Below are 12,748 nucleotides of genomic sequence, written 5' to 3'. Positions count from 1 at the left end.
TAAGCCAGAAATATCTACTGATAGGCGTAACATATGTACACTGCTACTGTTTTAAGACACATATCGACCGATAGTCGATGTCGGCCGGTGGTCAATGTTGAGTTTTCTCACCGGATTACTCAGATTATAACAAGGAATTGAATCATCATGGCTGACATCTTTATTCCCGTCTCGCTCTCTCTCGTGCGCATTCGCAGGGAGCATACCATACAACAAGTTGGCGGGGGAGGAGGGAGCAGTTATGAATTATTATGAATACACTACACACCTCCTTTTTCAGGATCTAACAATTACCTTTGGTTATGAATCTTAATCAAAATGAATAAACTCCAAACTTGGAAGTTATTTTCAACCATGTCCATAAACATAGAACTTATGACTAAAACTTATTTGTAGCCATGTCCATAAAAATAAACAACCCATAGAAATTTAACTCGTGCACGAAATCGCGATAATAATGAAATCTGATTTTAACAAAGTTCACTTTAAAGTAACTTCAAAGTCATCAAATTTTGAAGGAAGTCGGATGGTCCTTGACGGACGTTCTTGACGCTCCAGGACTGATTTGCTGAACTCTGGTTCATGTTCCTGGTTCCTGGTTCCTCGACAAGAATAGTGGGCTGATCTACAGTAATAGGAAGACCAGTATCACTTCCATTCGCACCTCTCTCCTCATATTTCTTTACTTTGGAAATGTTCCTCTTATATTCACCTTTTTCATTCTTGACAACCACCATGTTGCCTGTACGGGCAACCACCAGATAAGGGTTTTCCTCAAATGTAGGAGTAAGTTTGTTGTGTCTGTCTTGTTTCACGAGTACTGCGTCACCAGTTTTGACATCCCTAATTTTAGCATTTCTGGATTTGTCCGCATATATCTTGGTCTTTTCCCTTTTGTTCATTGTCTCGATCGCAGATGTCTCCGGAATAATCCTCAATGGCGGGTAACCGTGTTCTTAATTTACGTTTGAAGAGAAGTTCTGCGGGGCTCACACCTGTCACTGTGTGAGGAGTTGTGCGATAACTCATTAAATAATTTTCAATTTCCTCCTTCCAGTTTTTCTTTTCAATTTGAGCGATTCTAACACGTTTAAGGAGCGACTTGTTCTGCCTCTCCACTTCCCCATTGGCTTGAGGCCAAAGAGGTGTCACGCGTCTATGTTCTATTCCTTGTTCAGCAAGGAAATAGGCGAATGAGTCTGCAATAAACTGAGGACCGTTGTCAGTTGTGATACCTAACGGTAATCCGTGTGTGAGAAATATTTTTCTCAAGCTTTTGATGATCCGCTCAGTGGTAGTACTCCGCATTGTGTCGACCTCAAAGTATCTACTAAAATAATCCACGACTACAAAAAGATAGTCACCAGATGGCAAACACATGAGATCGGCTGAAACATGTTGCCATGGACCCGTTGGTAGTTCAGTTGGTTTTGTTGGTTCTGGTGCCTGAGGTTGGTTTACTAACTGACACGCATGACATGTTTTACAAAATCGTTCTGCGTCTCTGTCTATTCCAGGCCACCATACTTCAATCCATAGACGGCGTTTCATACAAACAATCCCTGGGTGTCCCTCATGGGCTACCTCAATAACCATTCCACGTAAGGTCTCGGGAATGAGAATTCTTGTTCCCCTTAGAACTAGCTGTCCTACAATATACAGCTCATCTCTGAGAGGTAAATAATGTTTGTTTTCCAACTTGTGCCACTGCTTACTGCGAATACACTTTCTTAACTGTATGAGGTCCGGGTCTACAGCTGTTGCCTCTTCAATTTCCCTTGTAGTCAGTGCCCGGGGTGTTGCATGCTGAGCCACAAATCTGATGTACTCCTCTCTGCATCATTGAACTAGTATTCATCAGTTATGTTGGAGTTATTTCCCTTGCCCTTGTCATCTATAAGTCTAGATAGAGTGTCAGCCACATTTTGTGGTCCAGGTATATATTTCATTTTGAACCGGTAGGGCTGGAGTCGTAAAACCCATCGGTGAATCCGAGCACTTGATTTGCCTGTGTATGTAGCAGAATAAATGCATTCCAGTGGTTTGTGGTCTGTATGTAATTCGAACTCTGTTCCATATAAGTACATATGTAGCCGTTCACAAGCCCACACTACCCCTAGAGCTTCTCGCTCTGTCTGTGAGTATTTACGTTCGGTCGTGGTCAGACTATTACTAACATAGCATATGACACGGCGTTCTCCGTTTTGTTCTTGTTCAAGTACGGCGCCTAATCCCACAGGACTTGCATCAGTGATCAGAACTGGTTTTGTATTTCTATCAAAACAACCCAAAGTTTCTGTATATAAGAAAGGTTCTCCTTTCTTTGTGAGACGGCTCAGTGGTTCAGCCACTGTAGGCAAATTAGGGATAAATCTCCCCACATAGTTGACTAGTCCCAGAAAACTTCTTATCTCCCCTGGGTTATTGGGTGGTCTAGCCTCAATCACAGCTCTTACCTTTTCAGTGTCAGGACCAATCCCGCGAGCTGAGAGTAGGTGTCCCATGAACATTAGTTCAGACATACGGAATTGACACTTGTCTGGATTTAATGTCAAACCTTTTTCCTGTATGGTCTTAAGTAGAGATTCTAGCCTTGCGTCATGTTCTTGCCCAGTAGGGGCATGGACGATAATATCATCAAATATGTTGCGCACACCTTCACAACCTTGTAGAGCTTGCTGGATCACACGTTGATATATTTCTGGGGCACATGATATACCAAACATCAAGCGTTTATAGCGATATAATCCCTTGTGAGTCACAAATGTTGTGATTGAACGTGATGCTTCACTAAGTTCGATTTGGTGAAAAGCTAACTTAATGTCCAGCTTACTGAATACAGTGCTTTGATTCAGGTCATACAGTACTTCCTCCACTGTAGGAATAGGGTGTCGTTCCCTTATAATTGCTTCGTTAGCCCTTCTCATATCCACACAAAGTCGAATATCTGTACCTCCCTTGGGAACTACCACCACTGGTGACACCCACAGTGTTGGCCCATTTGCTTTTTCTGTAATGTCAAGCTTCTCCAGCTGATCAAGTTTGTTTTCTAATTTCTCTCTCAAGTTAAATGGAATTCTTCTCATACTCTGTGCTACTGGGGTGACAGATTCATCTACTGGGATATCTAGCTCAAAAGACTTTAATTTCCCAAGTCCTTCAAAACATGACTTATATTTCTTCACAAGTTCATCAGTCCCTAACTGTTCTATTGAGTTTACCTGTAACTGCTGATGGTCGTTATTGATCTTCAAAACACCAAGATCTGTAGCTGACTTGTATCCAAGAAGTCCTTTACCTTTCTCGCGAACAACTATGAACTCTGCATCAATTGATCTGGAACCCACAGAGACCTGTGTCTGGAAACAACCTATCACATTCATAGATGTTTCACTTCCGTACACAAACAGATTTTTATCCGTTTCCCTTGACACGCATTTCACTCGTTTTTGTTTCAGTTCTTTCCACAATTCCTCATTTATTACATTGCAGCTTGCGCCGGAATCAACTATCAACGAGATATCAGACACGCCGCCAATGTTAACTTGAATCGTTGGTTGTTTACCTTCATCTACCAGAGTAAAAGCATAGTCAGTTTCTACTAAGTGAACATTTGACTTGCCTGTACGTTTTTGACCGTTTGTAGTGCTTAATTTGTCACGCGTGACCGCGCATTTTCGTCCCGCCATATATCGGGTGTTTATGTGCAAAAAAGATTTCTATGTGTAGTTATCATTCCTCTCACATGACTACCCAAGTGGTGTTCACTTGCCTGCAGGAAGGTGTTGTTATCGCGTCCATAGACTTTCGTGTCTGGAACCATTTTTTGCCACCTAATTTCTAGGAGTTTTCCCAGCTAGTGAAAGATAAGGGTTCGTTTTATGTCTACTGTAAACGGGCCAGATAACTTTCAGTTGTACTGAAGTCTGTTATAAGAACACTAACTGAATACACACTGAATGTTGTCTTAATGACGATTCTCTGTAACGTTTAAAGCATGCGTTAGTTGGACTGATGTGTAGAAGTTGAGAGTACGTGTCGCCTTTCCATGGTTTTTTTCATTACTCCTTCTAATCAAGGGTTTGGTGCCATTGACCACGTCAAGGGTAGAAGCTACAGAAGATTGAGATGCTTCCTGGGAGATATTAAACCTGGGTTGTTGTCATCGGGGTCGAAGACTTTGTGAAGGAGGGATTAATATAGAAGTTGAAAGTACATGTCGCCTTTCTAAACAACCTATCACATTCATAGATGTTTCACTTCCGTACACAAACAGATTTTTGTCCGTTTTCCTTGACACGCATTTCACTCGTTTTTGTTTCAGTTCTTTCCACAATTCCTCATTTATTACATTGCAGCTTGTGCCGGAATCAACTATCAACGAGATATCAGACACGCCGCCAATGTTAACTTGAATCGTTGGTTGTTTACCTTCATCTACCAGAGTAAAAGCATAGTCAGTTTCTACTAAGTGAACATTTGACTTGCCTGTACGTTTTTGACCGTTTCGTGTCGTTTCCTTGTTCCGTTGTTGTTTCGTTTTACAACATTTAGCCAAATGACCGATTTTGTGACACTTGTGGCACTCCTTATCCTTGGCAAAACAAGAATCTGAATTCTGTAAGTGTGTTGTGCTTCCATAGCGATAGCACTTCCGGTTTCCGGTCTGTCGATCAGGTTCAGTTCTGCGCTTAGAATGGTGTACTCGATTTACCTCGCCGGTACCGCGTGGTGTAGTCGGTGTCCCCTCAATACTAACGGCTTGTTTTTCACTGCTTTCTATAGCCCTTGCGATATTTTGTAGCTGATCCAGGGTTAAATCTTTCCCTTTTTCTAGTAGTTTACGTCTGAGATTGTGAGAATTACACTTCTCGATGACCTGATCCCTTATTTGATCGGGAATATCATTAAAATCACAGAAGGTTGCTTGTTGTCGTAATCTTGTTATTAACTGATCGGTTGTCTCTGATGGTTGTTGTGAAATGTTTCTGAAAATATGTCTCTCATATGGAACGTTGACTTGAGGTGTAAAATTCTTATCTAGCTGGCTCATGGCTACCGTGTACACCGTTTCGTCCGTGTGCTCACGAGGCTCAATTGCTGGGAAAGTGAAATAAATGTCCTGCATTTGCATTCCACCACAATGTAGCAATAAAGCTTTCTACTGTGCATCTCCAGTTACTCCTTTCCCTTCCACGAAAAGTTCGAAAGCACGCCGCCATTTCTTCCACCTTGCGCCAACTGAAGCTGGGTCAGAATGACAGTCAAATTGGGGAATACCACGGATATCTGTTGAAACTGGAGTCGCCATTCTCACCAATTAAATGTGTAGGTTCTTTTTACCGCCATCCTCGTCGCCAATTGTTGAGTTTTCTCACCGGATTACTCAGATTATAACAACGAATTGAATCATCATGGCTGACATCTTTATTCCCGTCTCGCTCTCTCGTGCGCATGCTCAGGGAGCATACCATACAACAAGTTGGCGGAGGGGGGGAGCAGTTATGAATTATTATGAAGACACTACAGTCAGATTGTCCTTGGTGAATTCCGAAATTATTTGTGATCAACTTTTCTTTTTTCAGACATCGGTATTGACATGATATACAAAAGACGAACCAAATGCCATTCCGGAAAAATCTGGTATCGCCAAGTCCTTAGTTGGCGTCAGTGAGATTCGCTGCTTTGGATTTTACGTATATGTGTAGACTATAACACTGTACAGCAGACAAGTGAATATCATCCTTTTGATAAGAATCCAAAATTACATTACGTGAACTTTAAAACTTACAATTTTACATTGTTGCTGTCGTTGATGAATAAAAAACTCTTACTTCTCCGGATCACCTGGCGTTAATTTTTCTTTTACTTTTCAGGAATTCATATCTAGTTTCCCAACGAACGCCTTTAAAACATTATTCTTAGAGAAAATTGCATAAAATATGAAAGTTACCATCAAAACAGCAATGTCCATATAAAGCTGGATATATTAGCTTTTTTATGTAAATATGCCTGCAACGGACTCAATATCTGACGTTTGGTGTAGATAAAATCTCGTTATGGTTTAATATATAGGAACAGATTAACATAGAGCAACTATATAGTATGTGGCAAACCACTATTATTGTGTCCGATTAGGACAAAACAAAAAACAACGTAAAAAAGGTTTTATTATTTTGATTACCAAACCAAAGGTATACTATCTATAATGACCTAAATCATATTATTTTCAAACTATAGTAAGCATCAGCTGGATTATTACAAATCGAGAGACAAAAATCTAGATCGGAAGGTGTACTAGCTCTACGATTTAGTGATTCTCGTATATCTGATCATTTTAGAACAGCGTCAAGTACATGTGTATGAATCAAAACGTGACATGCAGGTTACAGTTAGCCTCGGGGACTTAATACCCACCAGCGGTGTCTAACATCAGCTATCTGAAAAATTGTACAAAAGACACAAGCGTGAATAGTACCTTTTAATACAAATTAAGAATTAGATACAGTAGGGTCAAAGACTGTACAAAAGACACACAAGTGAATAGTACCTTTTACTACAAATTAAGAATTAGATACAGTAGGGACAAAAATTGCACAAAAGACACACAAGTGAATAGTACCTTTTACTACAAATTAAGAATTAGATACCGTAGGGTCAAAGATTGTACAAAAGGCACACAAGTGAATAGTACCTTTTACTACAAATTAAGAATTAGATACAGTAGGGACAAAAATTGCACAAAAGACACACAAGTGAATAGTACCTTTTACTACAAATTAAGAATTAGATACCGTAGGGTCAAAGGTTGTACAAAAGGCACACAAGTGAATAGTACCTTTTACTACAAATTAAGAATTAGATACAGTAGGGACAAAAATTGCACAAAAGACACACAAGTGAATAGTACCTTTTACTACAAATTAAGAATTAGATACCGTAGGGTCAAAGATTGTACAAAAGACACACAAGTGAATAGTACCTTTTACTACAAATTAAGAATTAGATACCGTAGGGTCAAAGGTTGTACAAAAGGCACACAAGTGAATAGTACCTTTTACTACAAATTAAGAATTAGATACAGTAGGGACAAAAATTGCACAAAAGACACACAAGTGAATAGTACCTTTTACTACAAATTAAGAATTAGATACCGTAGGGTCAAAGATTGTACAAAAGACACACAAGCGAATAGTACCTTTTACTACAAATTAAGAATTAGATAGAGTAGGGCCAAAGATTGTACAAAAGACACACAAGTGAATAGTGCCTTTTAATACAAATTAAGAATTCGATACAGTATGGTCAAAGATTGTACAAAAGACACACAAGTGAATAGTACCTTTTACTACAAATTAAGAATTCGATACAGTAGGGTCAAAGATTGTACAAAAGACACACAAGTGAATAGTACCTTTTAATACAAATTAAGAATTCGATACAGTAGGGACAAAGATTGTACAAAAGACACACAAGTGAATAGTACCTTTTACTACAAATTTAGAATTAGATACAGTAGGGACAAAAATTGTACAAAAGGCACACAAGTGAATAGTACCTTTTAATACAAATTAAGAATTAGATAGAGTAGGGTCAAAGATTGTACAAAAGACACACAAGTGAATAGTGCCTTTTACTACAAATTTAGAATTAGATACAGTAGGGACAAAGATTGTACAAAAGACACACAAGTGAATAGTGCCTTTTACTACAAATTAAGAATTCGATACAGTAGGGTCAAAGATTGTACAAAAGACACACAAGTGAATAGTACCTTTTAATACAAATTAAGAATTCGATACAGTAGGGACAAAGATTGTACAAAAGACACACAAGTGAATAGTACCTTTTAATACAAATTAAGAATTCGATACAGTATGGTCAAAGATTGTACAAAAGACACACAAGTGAATAGTACCTTTTACTACCAATTAAGAATTCGATACAGTAGGGTCAAAGATTGTACAAAAGACACAAGTGAATAGTACCTTTTACTACAAATTAAGAATTCGATACAGTAGGGTCAAAGATTGTACAAAAGACACACAAGTGAATAGTACCTTTTAATACAAATTAAGAATTCGATACAGTAGGGACAAAGATTGTACAAAAGACACACAAGTGAATAGTACCTTTTACTACAAATTTAGAATTAGATACAGTAGGGACAAAAATTGTACAAAAGGCACACAAGTGAATAGTACCTTTTAATACAAATTAAGAATTAGATAGAGTAGGGTCAAAGATTGTACAAAAGACACACAAGTGAATAGTGCCTTTTACTACAAATTTAGAATTAGATACAGTAGGGACAAAGATTGTACAAAAGACACACAAGTGAATAGTGCCTTTTACTACAAATTTAGAATTAGATAGAGTAGGGTCAAAGATTGTACAAAAGACACACAAGTGAATAGTACCTTTTACTACAAATTTAGAATTAGATAGAGTAGGGTCACAAATTGTACAAAAGACACACAAGTGAATAGTACCTTTTACTACAAATTAAGAATTAGATACAGTAGGGCCAAAGATTGTACAAAAGACACACAAGTGAATAGTACCTTTTAATACAAATTAAGAATTAGATACAGTAGGGCCAAAGATTGTACAAAAGACACACAAGTGAATAGTACCTTTTACTACAAATTAAGAATTAGATACAGTAGGGCCAAAGATTGTACAAAAGACACACAAGTGAATAGTACCTTTTAATACAAATTAAGAATTAGATACAGTAGGGCCAAAGAGTGTACAAAAGACACACAAGTGAATAGTACCTTTTACTACAAATTAAGAATTAGATACAGTAGGGCCAAAGATTGTACAAAAGACACACAAGTGAATAGTACCTTTTAATACAAATTAAGAATTAGATACAGTAGGGCCAAAGATTGTACAAAAGACACACAAGTGAATAGTACCTTTTAATACAAATTAAGAATTAGATACAGTAGGGCCAAAGATTGTACAAAAGACACACAAGTGAATAGTGCCTTTTACTACAAATTAAGAATTAGATACAGTAGGGACAAAAATTGTACAAAAGACACACAAGTGAATAGTACCTTTTAATACAAATTAAGAATTAGATACAGTAGGGCCAAAGATTGTACAAAAGACACACAAGTGAATAGTACCTTTTAATACAAATTAAGAATTAGATACAGTAGGGCCAAAGATTGTACAAAAGACACACAAGTGAATAGTACCTTTTACTACAAATTAAGAATTAGATAGAGTAGGGACAAAGATTGTACAAAAGACACACAAGTGAATAGTACCTTTTAATACAAATTAAGAATTAGATAGAGTAGGGACAAAGATTGTACAAAAGACACACAAGTGAATAGTACCTTTTAATACAAATTAAGAATTAGATAGAGTAGGGACAAAGATTGTACAAAAGACACACAAGTGAATAGTACCTTTTAATACAAATTAAGAATTAGATAGAGTAGGGACAAAGATTGTACAAAAGACACACAAGTGAATAGTACCTTTTAATACAAATTAAGAATTAGATAGAGTAGGGACAAAGATTGTACAAAAGACACACAAGTGAATAGTACCTTTTACTACAAATTAAGAATTAGATACAGTAGGGACAAAGATTGTACAAAAGACACACAAGTGAATAGTACCTTTTACTACAAATTAAGAATTAGATAGAGTAGGGACAAAAATTGTACAAAAGACACACAAGTGAATAGTACCTTTTACTACAAATTAAGAATTAGTTACAGTAGGGTCAAAGATTGTACAAAAGACACACAAGTGAATAGTACCTTTTACTACAAATTAAGAATTAGATAGAGTAGGGTCAAAGATTGTACAAAAGACACACAAGTGAATAGTACCTTTTACTACAAATTAAGAATTAGATAGAGTAGGGTCAAAGATTGTACAAAAGACACACAAGTGAATAGTACCTTTTACTACAAATTAAGAATTATGTACAGCAGAGTCAAACAGTGAAGTTAACTACATTATACAGCTGTATAAATGCCAAATAACCAGGGATTGAGGTCAAAAACAGGTCACGTCTTGATGACGTCACATAATTGTCTTTTATGTGAAAAAATGCAGCGACTTAGGTTTCATCTTTTCTAATGGATAGAATCTTAAATTCGCACGGATGTAATATGAAAATTATCAAAATATTTCAATGATGTGAAGTTTAACGAATCTTTCGGCTTGCGTTACTTGTGTGAGATTTTCTTTATATCAGAAATCGAGCATTACCACGCGCCAAACTTCATCAACCCTGAGAGATGATGTGATCGATACAATTTTTGTCACCGTCTAATGGCAATCTCTGGAAGCCAAGTAAGTGACTTGGTACGAAAATGAACAGCCAATTACAGATGTGTAAAGAATATCCAGTTCAGTCACTTCATCTATAGATATTTAGACATCACGTGTTTCACAAGAGCATGCATTTCGTTTTTGTAAGGCCGATTTCAGACATTAGTCATCACCGAGATTTTGCCTCTTGTCAGGATCAATTATAAGAGGCGCCTTGGAGACCTTGACTTTAAATTTGTAGTGCTTAATTTGTCACGCGTGACCGCGCATTTTCGTCCCGCCATATATCGGGTGTTTATGTGCAAAAAAGATTTCTATGTGTAGTTATCATTCCTCTCACATGACTACCCAAGTGGTGTTCACTTGCCTGCAGGAAGGTGTTGTTATCGCGTCCATAGACTTTCGTGTCTGGAACCATTTTTTGCCACCTAATTTCTAGGAGTTTTCCCAGCTAGTAAAAGATAAGGGTTCGTTTTATGTCTGCTGTAAACGGGCCAGATAACTTTCAGTTGTACTGAAGTCTGTTATAAGAACACTAACTGAATACACACTGAATGTTGTCTTAATGACGATTCTCTGTAACGTTTAAAGCATGCGTTAGTTGGACTGATGTGTAGAAGTTGAGAGTACGTGTCGCCTTTCCAGGGTTTTTTTCATTACTCCTTCTAATCAAGGGTTTGGTGCCATTGACCACGTCAAGGGTAGAAGCTACAGAAGATTGAGATGCTTCCTGGGAGATATTAAACCTGGGTTGTTGTCATCGGGGTCGAAGACTTTGTGAACGAGGGATTAATGTAGAAGTTGAAAGTACAGGTCGCCTTTCTAACTTTAGCTAGTGAGAATTTGCCTTTAGTCGAGCGGAAGAGTGTCCGATTAAAGACCGAATGGTCCCTAGTTCGAATCCAAGCTGTGTCAGGATGTTTTTTCTTTAGTTCGTCCTATTACAGATGAAACCTCTTGGGAGGGTTCCTCGAATATGTGGTTACTTTGTATGTAAATATAACACTTAACCTATGGTTTCTTGAAGCTGACTTGAACTCATTTCTTTCACTCTATTATTTTGGGAGTCAGGTGTCTGAAAGACCAGACATAGACATCAACAAGTCAGTATAGTATGGCAGTACATCCTCTTCAACATGTACTTCCATATGACAACACCAAACCACTAACAAAGCACGTGCACATGTCCACATCTCTTTTGATAGGTTTCAGATCTCCATGGAGAACCTGACAAATCGCTGAATAAAGTAAATCCTATGATATACATGATGTATTCCCTTTTCGGCACCAAGAAAATGAGTTAACGTCCTTCTGGTCTTCCTACTTCAGTACTATTGAATGTCACAATGTCATTTGTGTTTCAAATCTGATTTCTAAAGAAGAAAAACAAACAGTGGTTATACAAGTATGATTCATTGTTGTTCATATTTTCTTATAAATCACAATAAATAAATCAGGATTTTAGGAAGTCAATTTATTAATTTCTTTCATGACGTCTATTTACTGTGTCGTGTTCATAGGATTTAATGACTTATTTCAAGTCTAGACATTTTTAACCAACTATACAATTACATTTTATAGCCACAATTAAATACTAACTTCTAGGTAGTTGATTATTGCAGAAAATGAAATCATTGTCTCCACCGGCTCTACAGTTTTGTGTTCCCGTCAGTTGTTGTAAAGGTGTTTGTTGTTTATACATAGTATTGAGCTGGCTTATTCACGGTTTATTTTTGTGTAATTCATGTGAGCTCAACACTCACTTCTTTGGTGAAATTGTATGTAAACATGTAACCAACCAACCAACCAACCAACCGACCAATAAACCAACCGACCAATAAACCAACCGACCAATAAACCAACCGACCAACCAACCAACCGACCAACTAACCGACCAACCAACCAACCGACCAACCGACCGACCAATAAACCAACCGACCAACCGACCAACCAACCGATCAACCAACCGACCAATAAACCAACCGACCAACAACCAACCAACCAACCGACCGACCAACCAACCAACAGACCGACCGACCAACCAACAAACCGACCAACCAACAGACCGACCGACCAACCAACCAACCAACCAACCAACCAACAGACCGACCGACCGACCAACCAACCAACCGACCAACCAATCAACCAACCAACCGACCGACCAACCAACAACCAACCAACAGACCGACCGACCAACCAACCAACCGACCGACCAACCAACAACCAACCAACAGACCGACCGACCAACCAACCAACCAACCGACCAACCAATCAACCAACCAACCGACCGACCGACCAACCAACCAACCAACCGACCAACCAATCAACCAACCAACCGACCGACCAACCAACAACCAACCAACAGACCGACCGACCAACCAACCAACCGACCAACCGACCGACCGACCGACCGACCGACCGACCGACCGACCGACCAACC

The 12,748-nt window shown here is 38.4% G+C and overlaps 1 protein-coding gene across 1 annotated transcript; it reads right to left on the bottom strand.

Annotated features, from left to right (window-relative positions):
- Nucleotides 1-849: 849 nt before the first annotated feature.
- LOC132557440 (uncharacterized protein K02A2.6-like) lies at nt 850-1,596 on the bottom strand. The gene has a single exon (XM_060221925.1). The coding sequence runs from the start codon at nt 1,594-1,596 to the stop codon at nt 850-852; it is 747 nt and encodes a 248-aa protein (XP_060077908.1).
- Nucleotides 1,597-12,748: the final 11,152 nt, after the last annotated feature.

Source organism: Ylistrum balloti, unplaced genomic scaffold (assembly GCF_031769215.1).
Source record: "Ylistrum balloti isolate Yb309-2 unplaced genomic scaffold, AGI_CSIRO_Ybal_v1 Utg370670, whole genome shotgun sequence".
Taxonomy (NCBI): domain Eukaryota; kingdom Metazoa; phylum Mollusca; class Bivalvia; order Pectinida; family Pectinidae; genus Ylistrum; species Ylistrum balloti.
The sequence above is the reverse complement of the archived record's forward strand: the minus strand, read 5'-3'. Positions and strand labels throughout refer to the sequence as shown.

Bases quoted from the DNA above. Each gene is read 5' to 3' on its own strand.
- LOC132557440 (XM_060221925.1), bottom strand. From the start codon at position 1,596: ATGGTTATTGAGGTAGCCCATGAGGGACACCCAGGGATTGTTTGTATG.